Below are 25,832 nucleotides of genomic sequence, written 5' to 3' on the forward strand. Positions count from 1 at the left end.
AATCGAGCCTGACTGCCGTTGTTTTACGCTTCAATATATGAGCTATTACATATACACAATGGAGATTGTTTTCTGTTCTACTGCCCTCGACCTTGTTTGGCTGCTTACAATGTAACCACTAATGTAAACTACTATATTATTATTGATTACCCAAACAAATGAATTCAAAGAGAATGATGCGGAAAGAAATTCTAAAATTTTCGTTTAAAAATAAAATATAAATAAAAATAAAATACCAAAACTGGAAAACTGTTTGAGACAATTATCAGTTGAGAACTAATGATTATGCAATTCACTATATAAAACTGATAAATTGATTGCTCCCGTGCTCCAGTGGCAAATATATCACGCATATTTACGACGAGGCGAAAGTGGATCTGAAGTAAATGATTGATACATTATTAAGATAAAGAGTTTGCTAGCGGTAAAACGTATGCTGTGCTAGAATAAAGGTGAATAAGATCAAGATCTTGTGTAAGCTATTAGCCCCCCCCCCACACACACACACACACAAACACACAAATCGTCAGGTATTTTCTAGGTGTATGTCAGTGTATAAATTACAATGTTTTCCTATTTCATTTTTTTAATTTATTACGATGTCATCTTTTGTTTTACATTTTTTACCATTTAAAGGTTGTATTCATTTAAATAGCTACTGTATTATATTAGCACTTCAACACAAAGCAAAATGCATGATAAATGTTGGTTTACGCCTAATTTTATTTTTCTCAAAAATTTTTTTTCGTCTTTCTCAAGTAAAACCAAACTTTTAGTTTTCTATCCTGAATGACAAAATCTCGAAAAAAATTTGGTAAAGAATTAATTACAATTTGCATTCTAATGCAATAATAAATCATTACGCATTGGCTCTCGTTGTTTTCTACTGTATTGAAGAAAATTTTAATAAAATGGAAACTTAAGTAAGTATGGTTTATAAATCTAGATAATTGCAGTTCTTTTATAATAGACCAAGAGGACAAAGATATCTTTAAAGATTTGATTTCTATTCCTATCAATATTCTGTATGACTTTTTTGCCGATTCCTGCCGTGCCTTTCCTTTGAGGAAAGAACCCGCTCTTTCCAGACGGCTATAGTAATTCCAATGGTGATTCTGTTACGACGTTGTTGAAACAACGTTAAAATATGGGAAACAATAAACAACGTTTACTTTTGTTATTACCTCCCCTGAAACTGTTGGATATGCCCTTAACTATTTCATACCTTTAGCAAAGAGCTGGCATCTCCTTGTTTTTCTGTTCCTACATCATTTAAGACAGTAATTGTTTCTGTTTTATCTTGTGGACAAAATTCCTACAAATTAAGACATAATGTATCAAATTTTTAAAACTGTTCCTTGTATTAAGCATTCAATTATTACATCTCACGACTTGCAAGTTGCTTATCCAATATATAACGTAATTTTGCTTGATAGTACCTGAGAAAAAATATCTTCTTGATTGGTCAAACGATTCACAAGGTAAAGGCAATACATTATACAACCGTTATTTATATAGTGGAGGTACAACTGTATGGGTACTTGTGATGATATTAAAACATAAAATGAAAAAGAAAAAAAGAATCTGATTCAGGAATTATAGCTGGTAGTTAGATCAACCACTGTTATTTTCAGAAAAAAACTGCAACAGTAAAGGTTTTGCAAAAAATTTTTTTTTTTTTTTTTAATTCTGAACTTTAAATCGCAATAACTAATTTTGCACATTTGATCCATATTTAGTCCCACTATCACAATAATAATTTCTTAAATTTCTTCTTTCTTTTTAGAACCATAAAAGTAGTTACCTTTACCGTTTTCTGTCTCTTCTCTGGGGATACCATGAACGAGTCAGAAAGTTTTCTCTTCAGTTCTTCTTTAGACTTCTTCTTGCGTTCAAATTGAGCAACAAGTTCAGGACAATCTATATTATCCTCTGGTTCCCAGGTATTGTCAGAGCTGAAATAAAATCAAGTTATAAGTAATATAATTACTGTAAATTCAGAAATTATTGCGTGCATTTATTATTGCGATTTTGTCATTTTAGACTTAAATGTGATTTCAATTTTTACGATTTTTAGAAAAATTTTCTTTAATTCATATAAAATATTCAAAATGCAAGTTTAAATTATTGTGTTTACAACTCTGTCACATTTTTCGCAATAATAAAAACCTGGCAATAATTTCTGAATTTACAGTACATTTTTACTATAAATTTACATTTTACAATTGTTTATTTATTTCATTCATTCTATTATTCATCATCAGAGTTTGAAGAATTATGGTATGCTGTTAAGTCCCTTCTGTTTAAATGACAGAACTTTTTCATACCTCAAATTTGCTAGTGAAATTTAAATATAATTATAATTATTTATTATAAATACAGTAGACTCCACCTAATCGGATATCGGTTAATCGAATATATCGGCTATTGTAATATTATTTGAAAACACCGAACCATTCCCTATACATTTCAGTCAAAATACATCGGATAATCGAATATCGGTTATTAGAATATATCGGCTAATTGGATAGGAATATTCATGGGAAATGTGTGAAAACCATGTACAATCGAATATTTTGAAATAATTTCATATTTTTTTTGGACAGGAAATGAAGCCAGAAGTTACGCCATTACGAAGTTTAAGAAAACTTCAGTACAGAAATGTTTCATTTTATTAATAAAAACGATCTTTCATAGTCAAATAAAACATATTTTTTCTTATTGTCTTGTTTATTTTATGAATTTGATATTATATTCTGCCCAAGATGTGTTTGTTATGTGTTGATCGTTGTCATTTACTTCACAAACAATGACACGACAAAATGATAAACTGTGCGTGATGTTCATCAATGTTTATTAAATATGAATGAAATGTACCTCTTTCTCAACAATTTATTAAAATATATATAGAAGTCCCGTGTAAAAACAAGGAATCGTGTGTCAATAGCATGTCCCAGGTGAAATAGAATTATGTAACTTGTACACACGTACGCCATTTTCCTAATTTACATAATATTCAGCCTTTTATTTTGAACCACGACAGATAAGATAGAAAAGCAAAATTAATTTTACAATTTTATAATCATAAACATAGTTGTATTACTTGAAATTGGAAATGGATTTCATAAATAAAAAAATGTAGAAAATTAGATCCGAGTACGATTACAGGTAGAAGTTTATAGTCGGCATGAAAATTTCGTAGCTATTAATAGAATTTACCTGTGGCCTACTTCCGAGAATTCATAGCTATTTTTAGCTTTTACCTGTTTTAACACACAAATGAAACAAATCACGCAAAAACAACAAGTCACATTATTTAAATGGTACATATTTTATTCAGATAATCAACACATAATTAATAATCAATAGACTGACAGATAAACAAAATACATTATTATCAACTGATTGATCTGTTACTCAATCAACCGAATTATCTGAACTTGTACCTGAAAAAACAATGAGATTAGTTACAAATATCCATTAATAAAGCAGCTATAATAGCTATTGGTATCTTAGGGTTGTGTCTGTCAATTTTGAAAAAAAACTTGGAGGAATATACGTTCATCGGCTAATTGAATATATCGGACAATCGGATATTTTTAGCTGACATTTTGGGTATCCGATTGGCCGGAGTCTACTGTATATAAAAAATCTAAAGCTCCCTTTTGACTTTAACCATTAAAAGTAATACAATTTTTTACAATTATGCTTAGATTGATTTCCTCAAACCTGTTCTCTATTTGGGATTTAAAAAGAAGTACTTTTTCTGCTTAAAAAATGAATGGTTTGTCATTCCAAAGTTATCAAACTTTAAATGTCAGATTTAAGTAAATTTTTAACATGTATCATAAAAAATTTAAAAATTCCTTAGCTGAGTTACATTCTATGGAAATTATGTGTAATTATACATACTCTGGGTATCCCTCCCATTTCAGTAAATATTCTACTTGGCCATTTTTGATCCTGGAATCAACCACCTTTTCTACAGAGTATTCTTCTTCTTCTCCTTCTTCTTCTTCTTCTCCTTCGTCATGCTCTGACACTGATGCTTCATCTGTTTCTTCTGTCTTCTGCAAGTAAAAAGAAATAAACTAAATACCTAATTAATACGTCTTACAAAAAAAAGAAGAAATAAAAAGGTAAGTTTATTTTTATTTTTTATGAATATAACTTTAATATTTATTCATTTCTACTTTTTAATAATTAGTGAAATATAAAAATGTAAAAACAATCTTTATTGAACACAAACTGGATCGTTAAATTACTTAAACAGTTTTTAAGTAACATGAGAGAAATCTATATGTTTTTAAAACAGGTGAAAACACAAATTTTTCACATTTTCTTTTAAAATGATAAACTATACATGTCATTAAAGTATTCCATAATGTAATACTCACAGATATATCTACCTTTGTGGTTCTCTTGACCTTTGAACCACTATCTGTTTTCTGATAGGATACACTGTTTCCCTGCCTCTGGTCATCATGTTTCTGACTGATTAATGATGCCCTACTTCTAGTAACCCTCACTTCAGAAGGACTTATTTGATTTATACTAACTGATGGTTCACTAATATCTTCAGAGGTCTCGCTATGATTAACTGGTTCCACATATACTGGTTCCTGTTTTATCAATGATATACTGGTACCTTCCATTTCAATAAGAGGTTCCTGTGTGATAACTGAATCTTTCTTTTCCCTAACAATGTCCTGTCTGACATTCAATTTCATGGGAGCCTTTATTTCACCACAAAAGCCCTGACTTACACTTGATGATGTGGTAGTACCAGGATCCAATTTGGTTATCGATAGATTGTCATCTATAAGCATATCATCACTTATAAGATTCCAGTTTATAAGTGATGTACTGATATCCTTCATATCAATGATTGACTTGAGATTGGTAATCGAGGAACTATTACCCTTGTGATCGATAATTGGTGTACTGTTACCTTTGTGGTCAATAGTTGATGAACTGGTACCCTTGTTATTGATAATTGATGAACTGTTACCCTTGTTATTGATAATTGATGATCTGTTACCCTTGTGGTCGATAATTGATGGAATGATACACATGTGACTGATTGGTTCTACTGTTATCAATGAATTATTTGAAGGTAACACATCAACAGAAGTTTTTTTACCAATTAAAGATGAACTGGTTTCCTTTAAGTCAATGACTGGTTCATGATTGATGGCATACTTTCTGGATTGCTCAACTTGGAACAATGAGTCTGGATTGTAAGGAAATGATGATCTGGTATCTGTTAGGTCAATTACTGGTTCCTTGTTGAGAGATGAATTTCTGACAGATACATCTTGTTTCTCAGGTGAACATATCTTTTTCACTTCAATGATTGGTTCGTTGCTGTCAACTGATGTTCTGATATGCTTCACTTCAAAAACTGGTTCCTGGTTGTGAGATAAGATTCTGCTGTCCCTTAATTTCATGTCAGGTTCTTTCACACAACTAACAGAGTCTTGATTCATTAATGATGGACTCTCATCTTTCGGCGTACCAACTTGATTTTTGTGTAATAAAGAAGACCCAAAAACAATATGAGATTCTGGCTTCCAAAACCTCCTGTCAACATTGGGTGATTTACCAAAATGGTTACCATTTCCATAGAGTTCTGAAGTAATTCTGTTTTTTTCTAAATAAAGATACATTAGAATATAAAATAAGGAGATGTTGTATGATTGCCAATGATATCTATCCACCCATTTAAATAAAATGGATGAAAGCAACTAACAGGCAACCGTACAGTCTTCAACAGTTAGAAAATCCATATTCTATGGTCAGCTATAAAAGAAAGTCGTGTGTCAGGCCCTATTATAAAGTTTTTTTTAATATATTTTAAAAATTAGAAACCGCCGAGAATCTTTTTTTCATTTAGCTTAGCTTTAACTCCATTGACATTAGATCAAAAATATAAAAAAATAAATATAATTTGTTTATCTCTTAATCTATCTTCATCTGTTAATTCCATTTGCATCAAAGCAATTAAATAAAGTTTTGACAAACCATAGAATCCTGCATTTGTTTGAAATTATGCTAGTTGTTAGTAATTATGACAACTGTAACCCCTATGTTATATTTCTAACCATATCACCCATGTTGGTAGTTCAATGTTAAAACTCACCAATTTTCGAGTAGTCTACATCCATTCTCCGTTTAGCCCTTGCATTCTTGAACCAGACTTGTGCAGCTATTGTGTTAATGTCAACTTTGTGAGCTAGTTTTGACAAACTCCATGCATGTGGATATTTATTTTGGTTGAAGGAAGACTGGAGTATTTCTACTTGTTTCTTGGTAAAGCAGGTACGCCTTTTTCTGCTGCGCTGGTTCCAATAACTCATCTGTCTGACATCTTGCAAATTGGTTTGTTCATCTTTATCAGAATCTGAAAAGAAAGATGAGGTTATATAAATTTAGTTATTGTGTATTCATTTATTTTCGTGGGTACCAATTTTCGTGGATAAAGGAAAACTTGAATGTTCATGGATATTTAATTTCGTGGTTTTTCCAAGGTCTGCATACAAGCCTATAGAAAATTTGTCATTCGTTGATAATTTAATTTCGTGGTTTACCTTTACCCACGAAATCCACGGAAATTGGTATTCAACGAATAATAATGACTCCACAGTATACCAATTTTTGTTGCTTGAGCAAAAATTGTACATTTTTGTATATATATGATTTCATGATTTTGTCAACTTCAGCATATGTAACATAAAGTAATGTCCGACGTGAAAATTGTCCGCCTAATAAAAGTTTTATAGAAAAATCATAACATGGGTATAAAAAAATTGTATTTACTTGAATATTTCAATTCAAGGTTCACATATACATATCATGCATATTTTATTAATGAAAATTAGTACACAAGGGTCAAAAATAAATCCTCATGTGAGAATGTATAAATCTTGACACTAAGTGGAAGCAGCAGGAGTTTATATCAATGTAAAATTTAGAATGGAAATGGGGAATGTGCCAAAGAGACAACAACCTGACCATAGAGCAGACAACAACAGAAGGTCACCAATAGGTCTTCAATGTAATGAGAAATTCCCACACCCTGAGGCGTCTTTCAGCTAACACTACAAGGAGATAACTCTTTTAAAATCAGCTGAATTATAGCGGAAATATTGAGCTTTTTAATAATCAAAATTAGTGTTTGTCAAACTGCAATATTTCCAAAACAAATCTGAAGAGGTCAGTGGTTCTAGTTATTTGAAATTTTTATATTATCAGTGTTCCAGCTAGGTTTTCAAAAGGGCAGGGTGCCAATCCTGAAAAAGGGCATTTAACGCGCGATATGATAATATGAAAAGGGCATATTTTAATAAAAGATGTTAATCAAACATTTGTGTTTATTCGTTGAATCACAGGTTATACAAGAACAACATCTTTAGCCCATATAGAACTCTATCTTTCTACTTTTAAGGCTGAAAAACTTGTCAAGCAGCTTGTCACACAAGTTTTTTTATCATTGCTTGGCACAGTTGAACTTTATATGCAGTATGTTTTGAAAGGAGATCTGTTTCATACTGTTTCTATGGTCTACCACATTTTACCAGTTTCACCTTTCTACCCCTGCTGTGCTTGATGGCAATACAGCACAAAACAGCTGTGCTCAGTAAATTCACAATTTTAGGATATAAAGCAACAGTAAAAAATAGTATCAAAAATAAAGAATACAGAAAAAGAGGACCAAGGCACCCTACCAACACTGCTACTAAGACCCTCTTTAACTTTTCCCATAACTCAAAATAAATACCTAAACATATATATTCTTAAGCAAGAAGTATGGAGACACATTTTAGAATATGTAAATGGGTTACTCAATGCTAGGAAAAAAATCAGATTGAGTTATCTTTCTTTATTCGAGTGTGTTCCTTCTTTGGAGGATTATAAACAGTACGTAAATATGATGTAAATATGATCACAATATGGCGGCCGATTTTCTTATTTTCGTATCAAAAATGAAGGCAGTCAATGACAAATACGTCTGAATTTTCTGTTTATTTTACAGAAAACAAGTAAAACAATGTTTTCAACGAGTTTATAATGGTTTTCCAACTTTCTGTCATTACGTTTCTTCCATGAAACTACGGTAAACATCGCAAATTGTGCCCAAGTTGTTGTATGCACATTTCTTCAAAGATAATTGCCCACTGACCGATTCTATTTGAACGAATTAATGTTGATGATCATTAATGACCCATCCGATAAACGGATTACCTATAACAACAGATTATGACACCAGTTGTAACCATTGATTAGCTTGGGGTGGTAAACAAAGTCATAATCTTTTCCCCAGGTAAAATTTAGTAATTAGCGTATCATATCAATACGCAAATTAATATGCAATCGATCTTCAAAAAAGGCAGGGCGCCCTGGAAACTGTAAAAAGGGCACAGGGCACCACTCCGAAAAGGGCGGGCGCCGCGCCCTCTGAAAATGGCCTAGCTGGAACACTGATTATGTTTGGTACCACCTTAAAGTTTATATATATACAGATAAATAAAGGCAACAGTAGTATACCGCTGTTCAAAAATCGTAAATCTATGGACAAAAAACAAAATCGGGGAAACAAACTAAAACTGAGGGAAACGCATTAAATATAAGAGGAGAACAACGACACAACATTCAAATGTAACACACATAGCAACGGATTAAGCATTAGACAAAATCCGATGAGAATAACCAATATAACATAAAAAAAAATACATGAATTTGGGATAGAAAAGTACCGTGACACGTCTTATAGTAATGTGAATTCACACTCAAATATAGGAGAAAACAAACGACACAACAAAAACACAACGTAAAAATGTTACACACACAGAAACGAACTATGATATAACAATGGCCATTTTCCTGACTTGGTACAGGACATTTTTAAAGGAAAAAATGGTGGGTTGAACCTGGTTTTGTGGCATGCCAAACCTCGCACTTTGATGGCATTGTTAAATATAACATTAAAATGACAACATAATAATACAGGACTTCAATAAAAATAAATAGGAGAACGTATTAGGCAAAGAAAAACATGAATAATAGATAACAAAAGGCATCAGGTTTAAAATTCAATACGTCAAAACCGCGCCTTGTCCACACAGTAAAACAGTAAAAGTCAGTATACTAGTATATACATGTAGCACAGTTTACATACTTATCAAAGCTGTAAACTGTAGCCAACTGACTTTATGAAGTCCAACCTCATAATCTCTTCTCTACCATACTTGACAAACTGTCAGTTGGATACAAATTGAATTCATTCACGGTAATTTTTACAAACTGGTGCTATTGCTGATAAAGACCAAAAAATAAAGTCTTATATATCATTATTACATGTACCATTTTTTTTACAGGTGAAATACATTTAAAAATGCAGAAAGGTGGTATCTATTCATTTTGGAAAAGTAAGGCACAAAAATGCGGAAACGTAAAATTCGATTTTTTCTTAAAATGCGGAAACATAATACGCTCAACCAATGAACTAAAGAGATGTATATCCTACATCAAAATCAAGGTATAACTAAACTGGAGTCTGACCTGAATTGTGTATTTTAATGGGGTTTTTTCAGCTATTTTTTATTTATTTTTGGAGAGACTGGCAATTTTTTTATTTTTTTTTAAACCTAACAAAATCAGAAGCTGATCTATATCAACAGAATTATTGAATGCAAAACAACTGTCAAATTCCTGATATGAAACAGGTATTTTTAAAAGAAAAAGTTGGTTAAACCTGGTTTTAAAGCTTGGTTATCCTCTCACTGGTATGACAGTTCTTTTATAGTTCCATTATATTGACAGAATTCGATGAGCAACCCAAAGTTAAAAAAAATCCACACCCAACCAGTCCATTTATTAAAAAATTTATAAAGGCACTTTTCACAAAAAATCTTTTTCTATTAACCCTTTTGTTGACGTCCATTGTGAACACATTGGTTCTGTTTCCTGAATTGAATTTGCATTGAAATTTGGTATGTTTGTTCAATCTTTTTTTTCTATAAATACCTTTGTCATCATCACTCTCTATGGACATGTATATAGGTGATGGGATTCTCTCTCCTTGTACTTCTGTAGAATGTTCTGATGCTTGTAAATCATCAACTTCAATTGAAGAGTTACATTCACTCTCCTGGCCCAATTCTTCTTGTAGAATCTTCGTATCACTTAGAAGACTGTCGTAAAATGGTGGTGGTGATCTAATGCTACAAAGAATAAAAGGAATAAAAGCTAGTAATACCATGTAATGCATTACTTTCACAGCCTGACAGGTGTAAAATTTTACGATATTCAGTGAAAAAGGTATACAAAATATGTGAGCAGATTCAAAACTTTAATTGAAACTATTTCATTTGAAATTTAAAATTGACGTCTTCATTTCAGCAATTTTGTTCTATTCGCTACAATAAGCAAAAAATGTTCACCCAGTGAAAAAACTTTGCTCTACGGTATTGCATGGAAAAATATTATACACATATTTATTGACTATGTGGATGATAGAAAGTTGATTGTGCATGTGACATCAACCATTTCCTGATGAGAGGTGAGTGTCAAGGGTGAAATAAAATAAAAATCCATAGGACAGACAAAAGGTTACAGACTAACAGATAGTTCCAAAAACACATATGGACAAAACTATAGTATAAAAGACCATTTTTTAGTTAGTTGCATTTCCGTTAAAAACTTCTGTTTAAGTAAACACCATGCATTTGTTTAGAGGCATAGTCACTCCCTACCCATGTTTAGCAAGCTACTGGGTGTCAAAATAAAATGCTGTATTGTAAAATAAAATTATTCAGCAAAATAAATTCTTATAATATCAGCACTGTTGTCATAAGAGAACTGTTATTAAGTATCACAAAACAACAACTATTTCTAGCTTATTCTGAATAATAACGATCATGAAGATGCTAAAACAAGAATGTGTCCAAAGTACACTGATGCCCCACTCACACTTTCCTTTTCCATGTTCCATGGACCGTGAAATTGGGTAATAATCTAATTTGGCTTTAAAATTAGAAAGATCATATCATAAGCAGCAAGTGTACTAAGTTTCAAGTTGATTGGCTTCATCAAAAACTACCTTGACCAAAAACTTTAACCTGAACGGACGCACAGACGGACGGACAAACGAACAGAAGCACAGACCAGAAAACATAATGCCCCTCTACTATCTTAGGTGGGGCATAAAAACTTAAATGATCCCTATACACATAATTGACAATCTTTTCTGGATAAGGGAATACCTCAAAGTGGTCTATATCCTTGCCTTTGGAACATGGGGTATAATAAATTACAAAATAAGACTTACTGTAAATTCAGATATTATTGGGTGCATTTATTGTCATTTGTCAGATTAAAGTGAGATTTAAATTTGTGAGATATTTAGAAACAAGAATGTGTCCCCAGTACACAGATGCCCCATCCACACTATCATTTTCTATTTTCTTATTCAATGGACCGTGAAATTGGAGGAAAACCTTTAATTTGGCATTACAAAATCATATAATAGGGAACATGTGTACTAAGCTTCAAGTTGATTGGACTTCCAACTTCATCAAAAACTACCTCGACCAAAAACTTCAACCTAAAGCAGTACAGACGGACGAACGAATACCCAACAGATGCACAGATCAGAAAACATAATGCCCATATAAATGGGGCGTAAAAATCCTGTTTATTTCATATAAAAAAAAATTAAAACGAGAGTTTAAATTACTGCAATTATAACCCTGCTGCATTTTTCGCAAAAATAAAAACATCACAATAATTACTAAATTGACAGTGTAGATAACTAACTTGTTAACAAGATTTTGTAGTTTCTGTACAGGCTCTGGTTCCCCAGCTTTTCTAGATAATACTTCCTTACACTCATCAACTATACAATCTATAGCCGCTTCTGGTGACTCTTGGTAAAGATGTTCATTCTGCTCGGTTTGATGTTTGGCGTTCTGGAAAAAAAATATCCCTATATGCTTATGCTATAACGTCACTGTAAGAATTGATTGGTCAAAGACGTCATCTACATTGCTTGACCTCAGGTCAACTAGTGAAACCTTTTCATGAAAAACAACCTTAGATTAATTTATAGACCTTATTACTATTTTGTGAAGTTTGACTTTTTTACTTCATATAACAATCACTTTTGGTTTGATACTTTTTCTCTTGTGATGTAAAAATTTACTCCTGGATTTATGCACATTTCTAACATTAGAGACTAGGATCTAATAAGATAATCTCATTTTGTTAACCTTTATTACTAATCAGTTTTACTGGTTTCAGTTACTAATTATATATCTACTACTTTATGTCCAGAATACAAAAACAAAAGGTTGAAATTGTAATTCAAGGGCAATAATTTCCATAAGAAGTGGATAGAAAATTTCTGCTTTGTTGTTTGTCTGGCTAGCTGCTACTTATCATTTAGTTATGCTTATACAGTGGATTCATTTGTTTTCGTGGTTACCAATTTTCGTGGATTAAGGAAAACTTCCATGTTCGTGGATATTTGATTTCTTGGTCTTGCCTAAGGGACAACATCAAAAGTTCAATGAAGGATAAAAAACTTAATTCACATAGTTTTTTCACTGACCCCCTCACCCCCCTCTTAACTTAATTTGGGAAAAATTGATTGACTCATATGGATATATGTAAAAATCAATGTTGGATAACCAAATCTTGCAGCAGTTCAACCCCCCCCCCCCCCCCCCAACTATTTGAATTAAGTTTTTTATCTTACATTGATCTTTTGATGTCAACCCTAAGTCTGTATCAACAAGCCTATATAAAATTTGGTATTCGTTGAACATTTAATTTTGTGAATCTACTGTACCCACGAAATCCACGAAAATTGGTTTCCAATGAATAATAATAAATCCACAATATATAATTTTTGCAAAATAAAAAGGTAAATTTAACTAACTTTGAGCAGGTATATGTCTGGTAGACAGCCCTCTCATTTGCAATCTTATATGTTTATGTTAACTTACCTTAATCCCTGAATTGGGATCATTTACAGATTTACTGCTTCTTTTATCAAAACAGCTACAACGATAATAAACAAGAGGCTCTCAAGAGCCTGAATCGCTCACCTTAATTCTTTTGGTTAAATCGCTCATCAATGATTATTTTGGCTTTTCAATTTATTTAAATATTTTTTGGATCGTCCTATTTTCTTCAAAAGCCAAAAAAAATAATCATTTTCTCCTATGTTCTATTTTAGCCATAGGAGCTATGTTTCTTGACATACAAGGAAATAAAATATAAAATTTATACTAGATACTCTGAAACTCATTTAGCCTAAGTTTGGCTGAAATTGATACAGCAGTTTCAAAGGAGAAGATTTTTTAAAGTAAGTCAACATGATGAACAAATTGTGAAAAAAAGTCTTTAAAGGGCAATAACTTCTTAAGGGGTCAATTGACAATTTTGGTCAAATTGACTTAATTGAAGATCTTTCTTTGCTGAACATTATTGCTGTTTACCCTTTATTTCTATCTATAATTATATTCAAGATAATAACCAAAAACAGCAAAATTTCCTTAAAATTATCAATTCAGGGGCAGCAACCCAACAACAGGTTGTCTGATTCATCTGAAAATTTCAGGGCAGATAGATCTTGACCTGATAAACAATATTACCCACGTCAGATTTGCTCTAAATGCTTTGGTTTTTGAGTTATAAGCCAAAAACTGCATTTGACCCCTATGTTCTATTTTTAGCAATGGCGACCATGTTTGTTGATAGATCATAACTTCGGATACAATTTACAAACTAGATACCCTAAGGAACATTCATTTAAAGTTTGGAAGTATTTGGCCCAGTAGTTTCAGAGGAGAAGATTTTTGTAAAAGATTACTAAGATTTACGAAAAATGGTTAAAAATTGACTATAAAGGGCTATAACTCCTAAAGGGTTCAACTGACCATTTCCGTCATGTTGACTTATTTGTAAATCTTACTTTGCTGAACATTATTCCTGTTTACAGTTTATCTCTATCTATAATAATATTCAAGATAATAACCAAAAACAGCAAAATTTCCTTAAAATTACCAATTCAGGGGCAGCAACCCAACAACAGGTTGTCTGATTCATCTGAAAATTTCAGGGCAGATAGATCTTGACCTGATAAACAATATTACCCCATGTCAGATTTGCTCTAAATGCTTTGGTTTTTGAGTTATAAGCCAAAAACTGCATTTGACCCCTATGTTCTATTTTTAGCAATGGCGACCATGTTTGTTGATAGATCATAACTTCGGATACAATTTACAAACTAGATACCCTAAGGAACATTCAATTTAAGTTTGGAAGTATTTGGCCCAGTAGTTTCAGAGGAGAAGATTTTTGTAAAAGATTACTAAGATTTACGAAAAATGGTTAAAAATTGACTATAAAGGGCAATAACTCCTAAAGGGGTCAACTGACCATTTCCGTCATGTTGACTTATTTGTAAATCTTACTTTGCTGAACATTATTCCTGTTTACAGTTTATCTCTATCTATAATAATATTCAAGATAATAACCAAAAACAGCAAAATTTCCTTAAAATTACCAATTCAGGGGCAGCAACCCAACAACAGGTTGTCTGATTCATCTGAAAATTTCAGGGCAGATAGATCTTGACCTGATAAACAATATTACCCCTGTCAGATTTGCTCTAAATGCTTTGGTTTTTGAGTTATAAGCCAAAAACTGCATTTGACCCCTATGTTCTATTTTTAGCAATGGCGACCATGTTTGTTGATAGATCATAACTTCGGATACAAGTTACAAACTAGATACCCTAAGGAACATTCAATTTAAGTTTGGAAGTATTTGGCCCAGTAGTTTCAGAGGAGAAGATTTTTGTAAAAGATTACTAAGATTTACGAAAAAATGGTTAAAAATTGACTATAAAGGGCAATAACTCCTAAAGGGGTCAACTGATCATTTCCGTCATGTTGACTTATTTGTAAATCTTACTTTGCTGAACATTATTCCTGTTTACAGTTTATCTCTATCTATAATAATATTCAAGATAATAACCAAAAACAGCAAAATTTCCTTAAAATTATCAATTCAGGGGCAGCAACCCAACAACGGGTTGTCTGATTCATCTGAAAATTTCAGGGCAGATAGATATTGACCTGATAAACAATATTACCCCATGTCAGATTTGCTCTAAATGCTTTGGTTTTTGAGTTATAAGCCAAAAACTGCATTTGACCCCTATGTTCTACTTTTAGCAATGGCGACCATGTTTGTTGATAGATCAACACTTCGGATACAATTTATAAATAAGATACCCTAAGGAACATTCAGTTAAAGTTTAAAAGTATTTGGCCCAGTGGTTTCAGAGGAGAAGATTCTTGAAATAGTTTACGACGACAGACGACGACAGACGACGGACGACGACGGACGCCAAGTGATGGTATAAGCTCACTTGTCCCTTCGGGACAGGTGAGCTAAAAAGTAGAAAAGATTGCTGCAACTAGCTTACAATTATAACAAGATACTTTACATCCAGTAGCAAATATTACATTCATTTTAAGTACAATAAATATTTTGTTAATAAGATATGAATTATTCATGCTTGGTATGCTATATAACCAAATATAGTTTTAAATTGTAATTTATGAGAGCTTGAGTTTTAATATTGATTTTAGGAAAAGGTACGCCCGTATGCAAAATACTTCACCATGAGCAATAGTGATAAGATAAAAGCGATCAAGACAAATTGTTACTTTTCTCCTGATTGACCAAACTACAAAAATAGTTTGTAAAAGGCAAAGAAAATTAAATTTTATGTGATTTTCAATTACAAGAACTAAACATATTTCATCAAACAGATTTTTATTTTAAAACTGTTAACAAGTTTATCATGTAGTCTGTTTATGTGTTTCCTTGTTTATTGGAGTAAATTGAATTAGGCAAAACAACATATGATATGCTGATAAGGCCGTTAGTTTTCTGGTCTGGATTGTTTGACATTGTCATATCTGGGCCTTTTATAGCGGACTATGTTACTATGTTACTATGTGGTATGGGCTTTGCTGATTGTTGAAGGCCGTACAGTGACCTATAGTTGTTAATGTCTGTGTCATTTTGGTCTCTTGTGGACAGTTCTCTCATTGGCAATCATACCACATCTTCTTTTTAATATGATGAGCTCTCACATACAATGTATTCAATTCTATGGACCCAAACTGTTGTATTAAATTACCCGACTAATCTTGTATGTGGTGCTTTAAGTTTGTCAAATTCTTTCTCATCAACTGTCCATACTCCTTCGTTCTTGTCGTTAATTACTCGGACAAAACATTTATGATAACTCAGTACTTGTCTGGCATTGTTCTACAAGCAAAAATAACAAAAAATATCAAAGTGCTTGTAAGCACTGAACGGTAAAGATAACTGCAATATATCATTGGGAAGTAACATTAAATATTGCATTGGTTGTTGTGGATTTACCAGCTATTCTAGACAAAGGAATAAAGAAAGGTTAACAATGACATAAATTTATTTTTAGAACAGAAATTAGATTCTTGCACCTTGCAAAAGTTATGTAATTTTCTTGACAAGTGAAACATAATTTTGTGCCTTGAATATCTGAGCATATATTACATCCAAATATTTCTGGAAATGTTCATGGATAGGATGTATAGAATGTTATAGTCAATGCACTATATATGTCTATTTATATTATGATTGATAAAATCTCATTTCCTAATTAAATAGAAAACAATTGCCTTTTATTCAACCAATAAAATCTTGACTTCCAAATCTAACAGAGAACTGCACATGACACTTAAATAGGGCTGGTAGTACTAAGTGTTGTGAACATATTCTGGTACATGATCATTGTCTGGTATTTAAATAAACTTTGATTGGCAGAATAAGCATTTAGTACATACCTTCATTGTTGTAATATCATCTGTCTGATTATATGAATATGCATTAAGCAACCATTGGTAGATTTCACTTAATGTTAAATTTTGGTTAGGAGAATCTACAATAGCCTGAAAAATAAAATTATTACCTCCCTTCAATTAAAATTGTTTATTACCTCCCCTTAATAAAATATCATCTGTCTGTTTATATGAATCAGCATTGTGTAACCATTGATAGATTCACTTAATGTTAAGTTTTGGTTAGGAGAATCTACAATAGCCTGAAATAGAAAATTATTACCTCCCTTTAATCAAAACTGTTTGTTACCTCCCTTTAATAATATATCTTTATTTTTTAGATGTTTTAGACAAATGTAATTCATTTTGTTAAACATTTGTCAAATGTTAGAATCTTTTTAAAAAATGTTTTTTGTTAATAAGTTAAAAGAGTTAACATCAGGTCAAAGTATTTGACATCATTCAACAAAAAGTTCTTACTTTGATGCAATAAAAGAAGCATTGCGACTTAAGTAAAGTTCACAAATTAGAAAGTTGTCTATAAATTTTAAATCTATGACATTTCACATTTTAGTTTATGTCAACAATCAACAGTTGAAATTTTGTTTTCCCTTGCGTTTTGGACGCGTTTCTTTGACCCGGGTTCACTTTTTAGGGGGTTCAAAATACCATATGACACCGGCTGACCCGTGAATCTGTAGCGCTTGAAAATTTTACGTCATACAACAATCACTTTTCCACTGTGGCGTTAAGATGTTTTGTATTATGATGTCAACATTTTACAGGAACCTGTGTGATGTTCAGTAATGGTGGATAAATAGCTATATAAGGTGTATTAATTGGCTACAGGTAGAGGGGGAGGGTTGAGATCTCACAAAACATGTTTAACCTCATTGCATTTTTGCACCTGTGTCAAGTCAGGAGCCTCTGGCCTTTGTATGTCTTCTATGTCTTTAAAGTTTAGTTCATTTATATATTTGGAGTTTAGTGTGATATCCATTTTTAATAATTTGTTATCAGATGAATCAGATGAATCAGAATTCAATTATGGATGTAATCTTTAACATAACTTATCTTAAAATTAAGATTCCAATTGATCATATGGCATACATTGTCCATTAGGTAAAATCATACATAATTAAAGTGATAATTGTGGTTTTATAGCAATATAGTTGAAATTTACTGTCAAAAAGTAGCTCCAATTCTGAAAATGTCAATATTTTCATGTTTTGGGGTAAAAATTTATTTAAATATAGTGATTATTGATGCTTAATGTCACTATAATCAACACCATTGTCATGGTGGCCAATTTTTATTTGTTGGAGAAAGTTGGAGTTCCAAGAGAGAATCAGGAAAACTTACAATCCTAGTCAATTAAGATTGGAGTAAAGTGCACATTCCATGTGCAAGGTTCCTACTCTTAACCTTAGTGTTGATAGGCTAGACAGTAGTTGGACTACTTACCTTTCGTATCAAAGAAGCATATGTAAATGGCTGAGGGGGTCTTCTAACGTAAACTCGTCTGGGCTTCCTCACTGAAAAAATAGAAAAAAAATGTTGATAACAAAATCTTAAAATTGTTTATGTATAATGTTATAATTTTCAAATTTATGTTTTATAAAAATTTATAAAGTTTTGTAATTTTTTTCTATACCTTCTTATTATCATTGACCCTTATACTGTGGAATCATTATTATTTGTTGGATATCAATTTTTGTGGATTTTGTGGGTATAGGTAAACCATGAAAATAAATGTTAAATTAATGGCAAATTTGCTGCATGATTAAAGAGGGTGGTAAAGGGTTATTTTTGTGCAACGTGTTTTGCCATTTTTATTTCACGTTCAGCCATGAAAAAGGTTCGTTATTCAACATGTTTCGTGAAATCGGTTAAAAGATCAACGTGCAAGACATTTTTAATTGTACGTTCATTGTGAAATTGCAATTTTATTTCGCGTTTTTTCGTGCAGATACCCCCCATTACCCCCCTCATTAAATGCAGATTTTTGAAAAACCATGAAACCAAATATCCTCAAAAATGCAAGTTTTCCTCAATCCATGAAAATTGGTACACATGAAAAATAGATTACTCTACAGTTAACCAAAACACATGTTTTTTCTCTGACTGCCTATGACAATAATTGTGAGCAGGGTTCCACAGACACATCTGTTTCCTTAACAATACATGCATTAGAATGTGATTAAAATGTTCAGCTTATTTTTACAGAGTTATCTCCCTGTAGTGTTTAGAACCACCTCACAGATGATATAGAATATGTTTCTAACATCATAGCTACAATCCCCTTTCCTTTTCATGAATGTGACCTACCGAATTAGATTATTTACCAGGTTTGTAATAACATGAGCAACATGACGGTTGCCACATGTGGAGCAGGATCTTCTTACCCTTCCTGAGCACCTGAGATTCCTCACATTTTTTGGTAAGGTTCGTGTTGCTCATTCCTTAGTTTTCTATGTTGTTTCTTGTATACTATTATTTGTCTGTTTATCTTTTCATTTTTTTTTTTAATTTATCATATTTTATTGAAATCTGTTCATTTGTTAGTTTTAAAACATCAAGTACCGGTACCTTTTCCCTGCCTCGTTAACATTAGTAAATAACATATATATACACTGTTAGTTTTTGTTATTATTAAACATACAATTTTCCATATTTGAAAAAATTATATACCATATCAGTAATATCAAAAAATGAAGTTTACCATTAAGATAATCGAACATAATTATCTAATATAACAAATGCACAGGCTATGAAAAATATATAATGTGAGTAGTTGATGGAGGTTATGACCCAGCATCGATTATAAAAAAAAATGCCAATGAGACAACTATTCACCAAAAAACAAATAACAAAGAAACTGACAACTATAGGTCACTGTATGGCTTTTAACAATGAGCAAAGCCCATACAGCTATAAAAGGCTTTGAAATGTCTTGATAATGTACCTGAAAATATATGTTCCTCTTCAACTGAAGAGTAGTATTCTTCTTCCATTCCATGTGATTCCAGTAACTGAAAAAAGAATGAATATTGAGCTCCCAATGCTAGAAATACAGGGTGTTAAAGCTTTATGTGCAGCATAGATTTTCTATAGAATATTGTTAATTAACTACACTGTTATTGGACTTAATATGATGAAAACTGCCTATGCAATATAAGGTGTAAACTCGGCCAATACAGAATAACTTGGCCAATATAGATTTTTTTCTGTATTGGCCGAGTTATTCTATGTTGACAAAAGTACAGGATTTTGGAACGTCTCTAGTTTTTACATCGAAAGTCACGATAAACACAAGCTGAAAGTAAACAGTTGGTTTGAAGACGCAGTTTTCGTTTAGTCATCTTAAACATGCTGAAAATGTCAGTATGGCATACATTTCAGGCTAAAGATGGTCACATTCATTTAAAATGTATGTTGAAAGCAGACAATAGAATTATTTCAGGTTAGGGGAACGAGTAGATTATCACTAAGTACATTTCTTGACGACCTCATAATTTCACGATGGTACAAATCGATTTTATAATTAGTTTCTGCATAACACATGCAATGGCAGTACCTTTCCAATTACTATTTATGTGTTGTGTCTAAATTTAAGTTGTAACACTTTATAGTGACTGAAAAGGGTAGAAAAATTCATCAGATGAGAAAATGCTGAAGACACCTGGAAACAGCACCAGATCATCATGATTCATGTATTGCATCTAATAAAAAAGAACTGAGATTTGGATAGTTCCACTTCAAGGTTAAATATTTATCACTTTTGAAATGAAATGAAAAAAAATATTGTAACACTGTAGTTAATTAATAAAGATACTATTACGTGTATTTCTGTATTGGCCTTGTTATTGTTTGCCTCAGGCCAATACAGCAAGCCTTGGACCAATAACAAGGCCAATACAGAAATACTTACGCAATAATATCATATTACGAACGTTTACTGTGGATTCATGTATTTTCAGGGGCACCTATTTTTGTCAATATTTGATTTTGTGGTTTTACCAAAGTCTACTTAAATTGCATTAGAACATGTGTAATTCATGGTTCCTGGGTTACCATAAAATCCACGAAAATTGGTGTTCAACGAATAATAATGAATCCACACTTCTTGAAATCAATGTAAAATTATTTTTTTAAGGACCTTCTGATAATGTGTGTATCCCTACAGTCTTCACTTAAATCTTAAACCCTGATAAGAATTACAAAACTTTTCGATTTTGGCATGATATAAGTCTAGGCATTTTACTTTTATATCAATAAAACAAACTACTGTTATTTCAAAAACTATTGCAATGTTTGTATCATTGACAAAAATGTGACATTGTTATAATTGCAATTTTTGTGAATCAAGTTCTTTACATTGTAACTTACCCCTGATGCAGATGACTCACAGTTTTCCAAGTCACATGATCTAGGAGGGGATGAAATTTGAAAGTCATGTGATCTAGATGCTGAGTTGTCAAGGTCACATGGTTGAGATATTGTGTTATCCACATTTACAACTGGTTTATTGTCATGTGATCTAGAGGATGTACTATTCCTGTGAGTATCAATGCTGTTGTCATCACAGTTTAAATTTGTACTTCCAAACTGATCTGAAACAGAATTTTGTAGAAATACAAAATTGTCATAAAAATATGAAAACATTTGCCAGAAGAGGGGGGTGGGAGGGGGTCCTGATCCCGAAATCCCTGGCTTAAAAACACAAAATCCTGAGGTCCCAAATTTGAATAAATTTAAATCCCAACATACAGAAATTTGAAAAAAGAATTCCCGGATCCCAACAGGGTCACACCTGGTCCTGGAGTCCCCATAAAGGTCCTATTCCCTCCTTGTAATTATAGAAAATATGGCTTCTAAAGTCCTGACTTGGTACATGCAGGTATTGAACATTAAAAAAAAAACATAAAATTGAGATGAATCATACTTTATGATCAGCAAAAACTTCAATTTGTAAGACCAGTCTGTTTTGTCCTAATCTACCGATGCATCTTATATGAAAGCAACAACATAAAAAGCATATGCTATAAATGTTGATACAATTTAACAACTGAACACAGTATTACTCTTGCCAAGAGAAGGTTTAACTTTTTTAGCCAGTTTATTACAATCTTTGAGTTTGAATGTCCCTCTGGTGTCTTTTGTCCCTGATTAATATACCTCAATAGATCAAATTTGTAATTCTTAATGATATATCAAACTCTTTATCTGAACCTGTTGTACCTTGTTCATCATCACTGTCTACTGAAAACACATTCTCACATTCCAAGTGAAGTGGAACATCTTGGCCCTCTAGGGGTTCCAATTCTTCTGATACAGATTCGTTTTCACTCAGGTGACTGTCTTGAGACTGTCCTGGTGATTCATTGCTGTAACTTACAAGTAATGGTAAAATTGATTTTTAATATCACTGTTTGAAAAAAACCTTAAACTAATTATATATTATGTTATAAAAACTTTCAAACTTCAGTCCTCAAATAACACTAATGAGTGAAAATTTGTCATCGATCATTGCATGTTAATAATAGCAGACACCTTTCCAATAACAAAAATATATATATATAAAACAAGAATGTGTCCATAGCACATAGATGCCCCGCTCACACTATCATTTGGATGTGCAGTGAACCGTGAAATTGGGGTAAACAAATTAATTTAAAACGAACGAAAAGAGGTACAGACCAAAAAACATAATGCCCATCTACTATCGTAGGTGGGGCATAAAGAAGGTCAGCTTGGTTGCATATAATATTTTTAAACAATGTATAATGGTCTATAAGGTAATCATGACCTATATTTGTTTATATCCTGGTACTTTGATCTCTGGTGAATATACAGTTGCCTCACTGGCATTATATCACATCTCTGAATTTTCATACTTGAATAACTATAAGGTCAAGGTTTAGCAATAATAAACACACACATTAATTTCTTAATTTATATTAAATATTTGAATTTAAGTAAGAAAACATTGCATAGTTATACATTTTGAACCGCCCTGTCTGGTTGGCTCGATGGTTATGTGGTGTGCCGACCTTGACCAAATGACCCTCATGTGTGTTAACCGTCGCTTTACAGGATGGTTCTGCACATCGCCAGTAAATTCGGTTGTTTCGTTTTGTCTTTGCACTGTAACGGTAACCTCCAAGGACCAGACTTGCTCTGCCAAACTTATTCTTTACATACTTAAGTTGCTTTGTCTTTCCCATACTTGGTACCTTCCACGACATTAAGTCAACCAACCTTATATATAAACATTGAGTGCTTGTTTATAAAAAGAATACACTGTGTATAAACAAGATTTATTGTAGTCACGAGGAACCATTTACACAATTTAAAGAATAAAGATATAAACATAGTTTTGGAATTGGCCATTTCAGAGTCTAAGAATCATGGGTTATATCATTGTAAGTACCCCAAAATGAAAATAATGTCACATCATTGGTTCTATTGTTTATGATATGTTTGACCAATCAGGACGTTTTGGTGTACACTGTTGAAAATATTACTCAGGATGCATTAGATTCTGAAACGGTGAATTGAGCCTTACGTTGTATTCCATTTTAATGATGCTATGGCAGATAATTATTCTGAATGTCATGGACAATGCCCCACCCACAAGTTGTTGAGTGATAAATTTGAAATGCATCCCACTGTATAGCTGAATAATACATTGTTATATAAATCCTGAAACCAAATTTCAGAAATTCTTGTATTATAATTCCTGAGAAAGATGCGACATATATTCATGGGGCAGAATGACAGATGGACTGACAGAGTGAGAGGTAAAACAGGTTACCCCCACTTTTTTAGAGCAGGGGTATAATAAAACAATAAAAGTTCAATAAGTGAGTTTTCATTTGATTCTATTGAGGTGAAGAAATGCACAGTCATTTTCAGACTAGAATACCCCAAAAATGTAGCTCTAATGTTTTCACCTGATAGGGCAAAAACAAAAATTAAAAAATCAACAAGAATGTGTCCAAAGTACACGGATGCCCCACTAGCACTATCAATTTCTATGTTCAGTGGACCATAACATTGGGGTCAAAACTCTAATTTGGCATTAAAATTAGAAATATAATATCATTGGGAACATGTGTACTAAGTTTCAAGTTGATTGGACTTCAACTTCATCAAAAACAACCTTGACCAAAAACTTTAACCTGAAGCGGGACAGATGAATGAACGAACAAACGGACAGACGAACTGACAAATGGACAAAAGGACGCACAGACCAGAAAACATAATGTCCCTCTACTATCGTAGGTGGTCCATAAAAATATTAGGACTGATTCTACTCATACCTTTTCTGTTCCAAGTTGTTTTCGTTTTGGGAAGTGGCAGTGATATCTGTGTTTGGGTCTGCCACAGTGTTTAACTGTTTCAATGAGGTCTGCTCAGAAGAAGCATTTATTACAGCTGGTAATAATGAGGTCTGTTTAACAGTACTGCTTAATACAGAGGAGTCCAGCACGGTTGGTTCGTCAGCAGTGTTTGATGCAAAAGGTTCATACTGCTTCAGTTCTACACCAGTAATGATGGTCACAGCAGGTTCAAATGACGTCTGTTTATCAGTTGTGTTTAATACAGGCTGTGTGTGTTTAACAGTACTGTTAAATATAGAGGGTTCTAGCACAGTTGGTTTGTCAGTAGTGTTTGATACAAAAGATTCATTCTGCTGACATTCTACAACACAATGTACTCCAGTTATGGTCACAGCAGGTACAAGTGAGGTCTGGTCTGTACAATTGTTTAATTCAGAAGTTTTTATTGGTGCTGTTCTTGTAAATAAATAAACGTCATCCCTGTCAAAATAAAAGTATTGAAGAAAAATCTATTATATTTTGCATCTGACAATAAAATTGAGAATGGAAATGGGGAATGTGTCAAATAAGATAACAACCAAAAAGCAGAAAACAGCCAAATATCCCCAATGGTTTTTTAACACAGCAAGAAAATCCTGCACCTAGAGACAAGCATCAGCTTGCAAATGTCCAATGAATAACATATTTTCAATAGGATTTGTATGCAGAGATTTGCAAAACCACGAATTCAAATATCCACTAATATGCAAGTTTGTAGCAATCCACGAAAAATTGATACCCACGAAAATATAAGAATCCACAGTATTACTTACGCATCCAGTTTTCTATGAGGTTTTTTCATCTTGTCAAACAATTCTTCATCCACAGCCCATACCCCTTGATTGTCACTTGGAAGTCTTACAAAACAATCGTGAGCAGTCAAAGCATGTCTGATGTTATTCTATAAAAAAAGATCCAGAAATATAGTTTTATTTCAGTATTTTTGTAGTATATCAATAGCTACCCATACTAAAAATATAGACTTAAACTTATTCACTCATTTTAAAAAATGATAAAGGATTTTTCGGGTAACACAATTTTCTTTTTTAAGTCATTCTACTTAACATTTAATAAATAAATTGGTATATTTACTGTTTTCTGATTGGTTAAAATTATTACTTTTATTTTCAATGTTGTCAATTTTTATAATGACAAGCCCACTCTGACATGTATGCAGTGTATGCGTTGTTATTGTTAATATAAATAATATAAAAAGTTCTTTGAGCCTTATTTCTGAGAGAAATTTATTTATAATGAATGGCAACAATTTATTTTGAATTTATTGACCCATAAAATTAATTTTTGACTTCTCATTTTACATTATCTGCTTCACACATTATTCAATGTGAAGAGTCAAAAATTTTACGGCTCAATAAATTCAAAACAAATAATAGCTGTTCATTAAATATAAAACTAAAGAAACACAAATCCAACAAAAACCTAAGGTGATTTATTGTGCTCTTGATGGATTATCAGATTATAACTGCACATGTGAAATCGATTATACATTATAATGATGGGTGCCACATGTTGAGCTGGA

The 25,832-nt window shown here is 32.2% G+C and overlaps 1 protein-coding gene across 1 annotated transcript in view; it reads right to left on the reverse strand.

Annotated features, from left to right (window-relative positions):
- Positions 1-25,832, reverse strand: part of LOC139495986 (uncharacterized) — an 87,544-nt gene that overhangs the window by 15,169 nt on the left and 46,543 nt on the right. Inside the window, exons 24-40 of the mRNA XM_071284414.1 lie at positions 25,066-25,193; positions 24,233-24,733; positions 22,911-23,168; positions 22,149-22,294; positions 21,297-21,520; positions 19,873-19,939; positions 18,372-18,442; positions 16,914-17,018; positions 16,223-16,353; positions 13,008-13,062; positions 11,818-11,969; positions 10,027-10,223; positions 6,143-6,403; positions 4,398-5,653; positions 3,913-4,070; positions 1,805-1,955; positions 1,226-1,315 (exon numbers count right to left, since the gene is read on the reverse strand). Of these exons, the coding sequence (XP_071140515.1) occupies positions 1,226-1,315; positions 1,805-1,955; positions 3,913-4,070; positions 4,398-5,653; positions 6,143-6,403; positions 10,027-10,223; positions 11,818-11,969; positions 13,008-13,062; positions 16,223-16,353; positions 16,914-17,018; positions 18,372-18,442; positions 19,873-19,939; positions 21,297-21,520; positions 22,149-22,294; positions 22,911-23,168; positions 24,233-24,733; positions 25,066-25,193 (3,951 nt within the window). The remainder of the gene's footprint in view (positions 1-1,225; positions 1,316-1,804; positions 1,956-3,912; positions 4,071-4,397; positions 5,654-6,142; positions 6,404-10,026; positions 10,224-11,817; positions 11,970-13,007; positions 13,063-16,222; positions 16,354-16,913; positions 17,019-18,371; positions 18,443-19,872; positions 19,940-21,296; positions 21,521-22,148; positions 22,295-22,910; positions 23,169-24,232; positions 24,734-25,065; positions 25,194-25,832) is intronic.

Source organism: Mytilus edulis, chromosome 11 (assembly GCF_963676685.1).
Source record: "Mytilus edulis chromosome 11, xbMytEdul2.2, whole genome shotgun sequence".
Classification (NCBI taxonomy): Eukaryota; Metazoa; Mollusca; class Bivalvia; order Mytilida; family Mytilidae; genus Mytilus; species Mytilus edulis.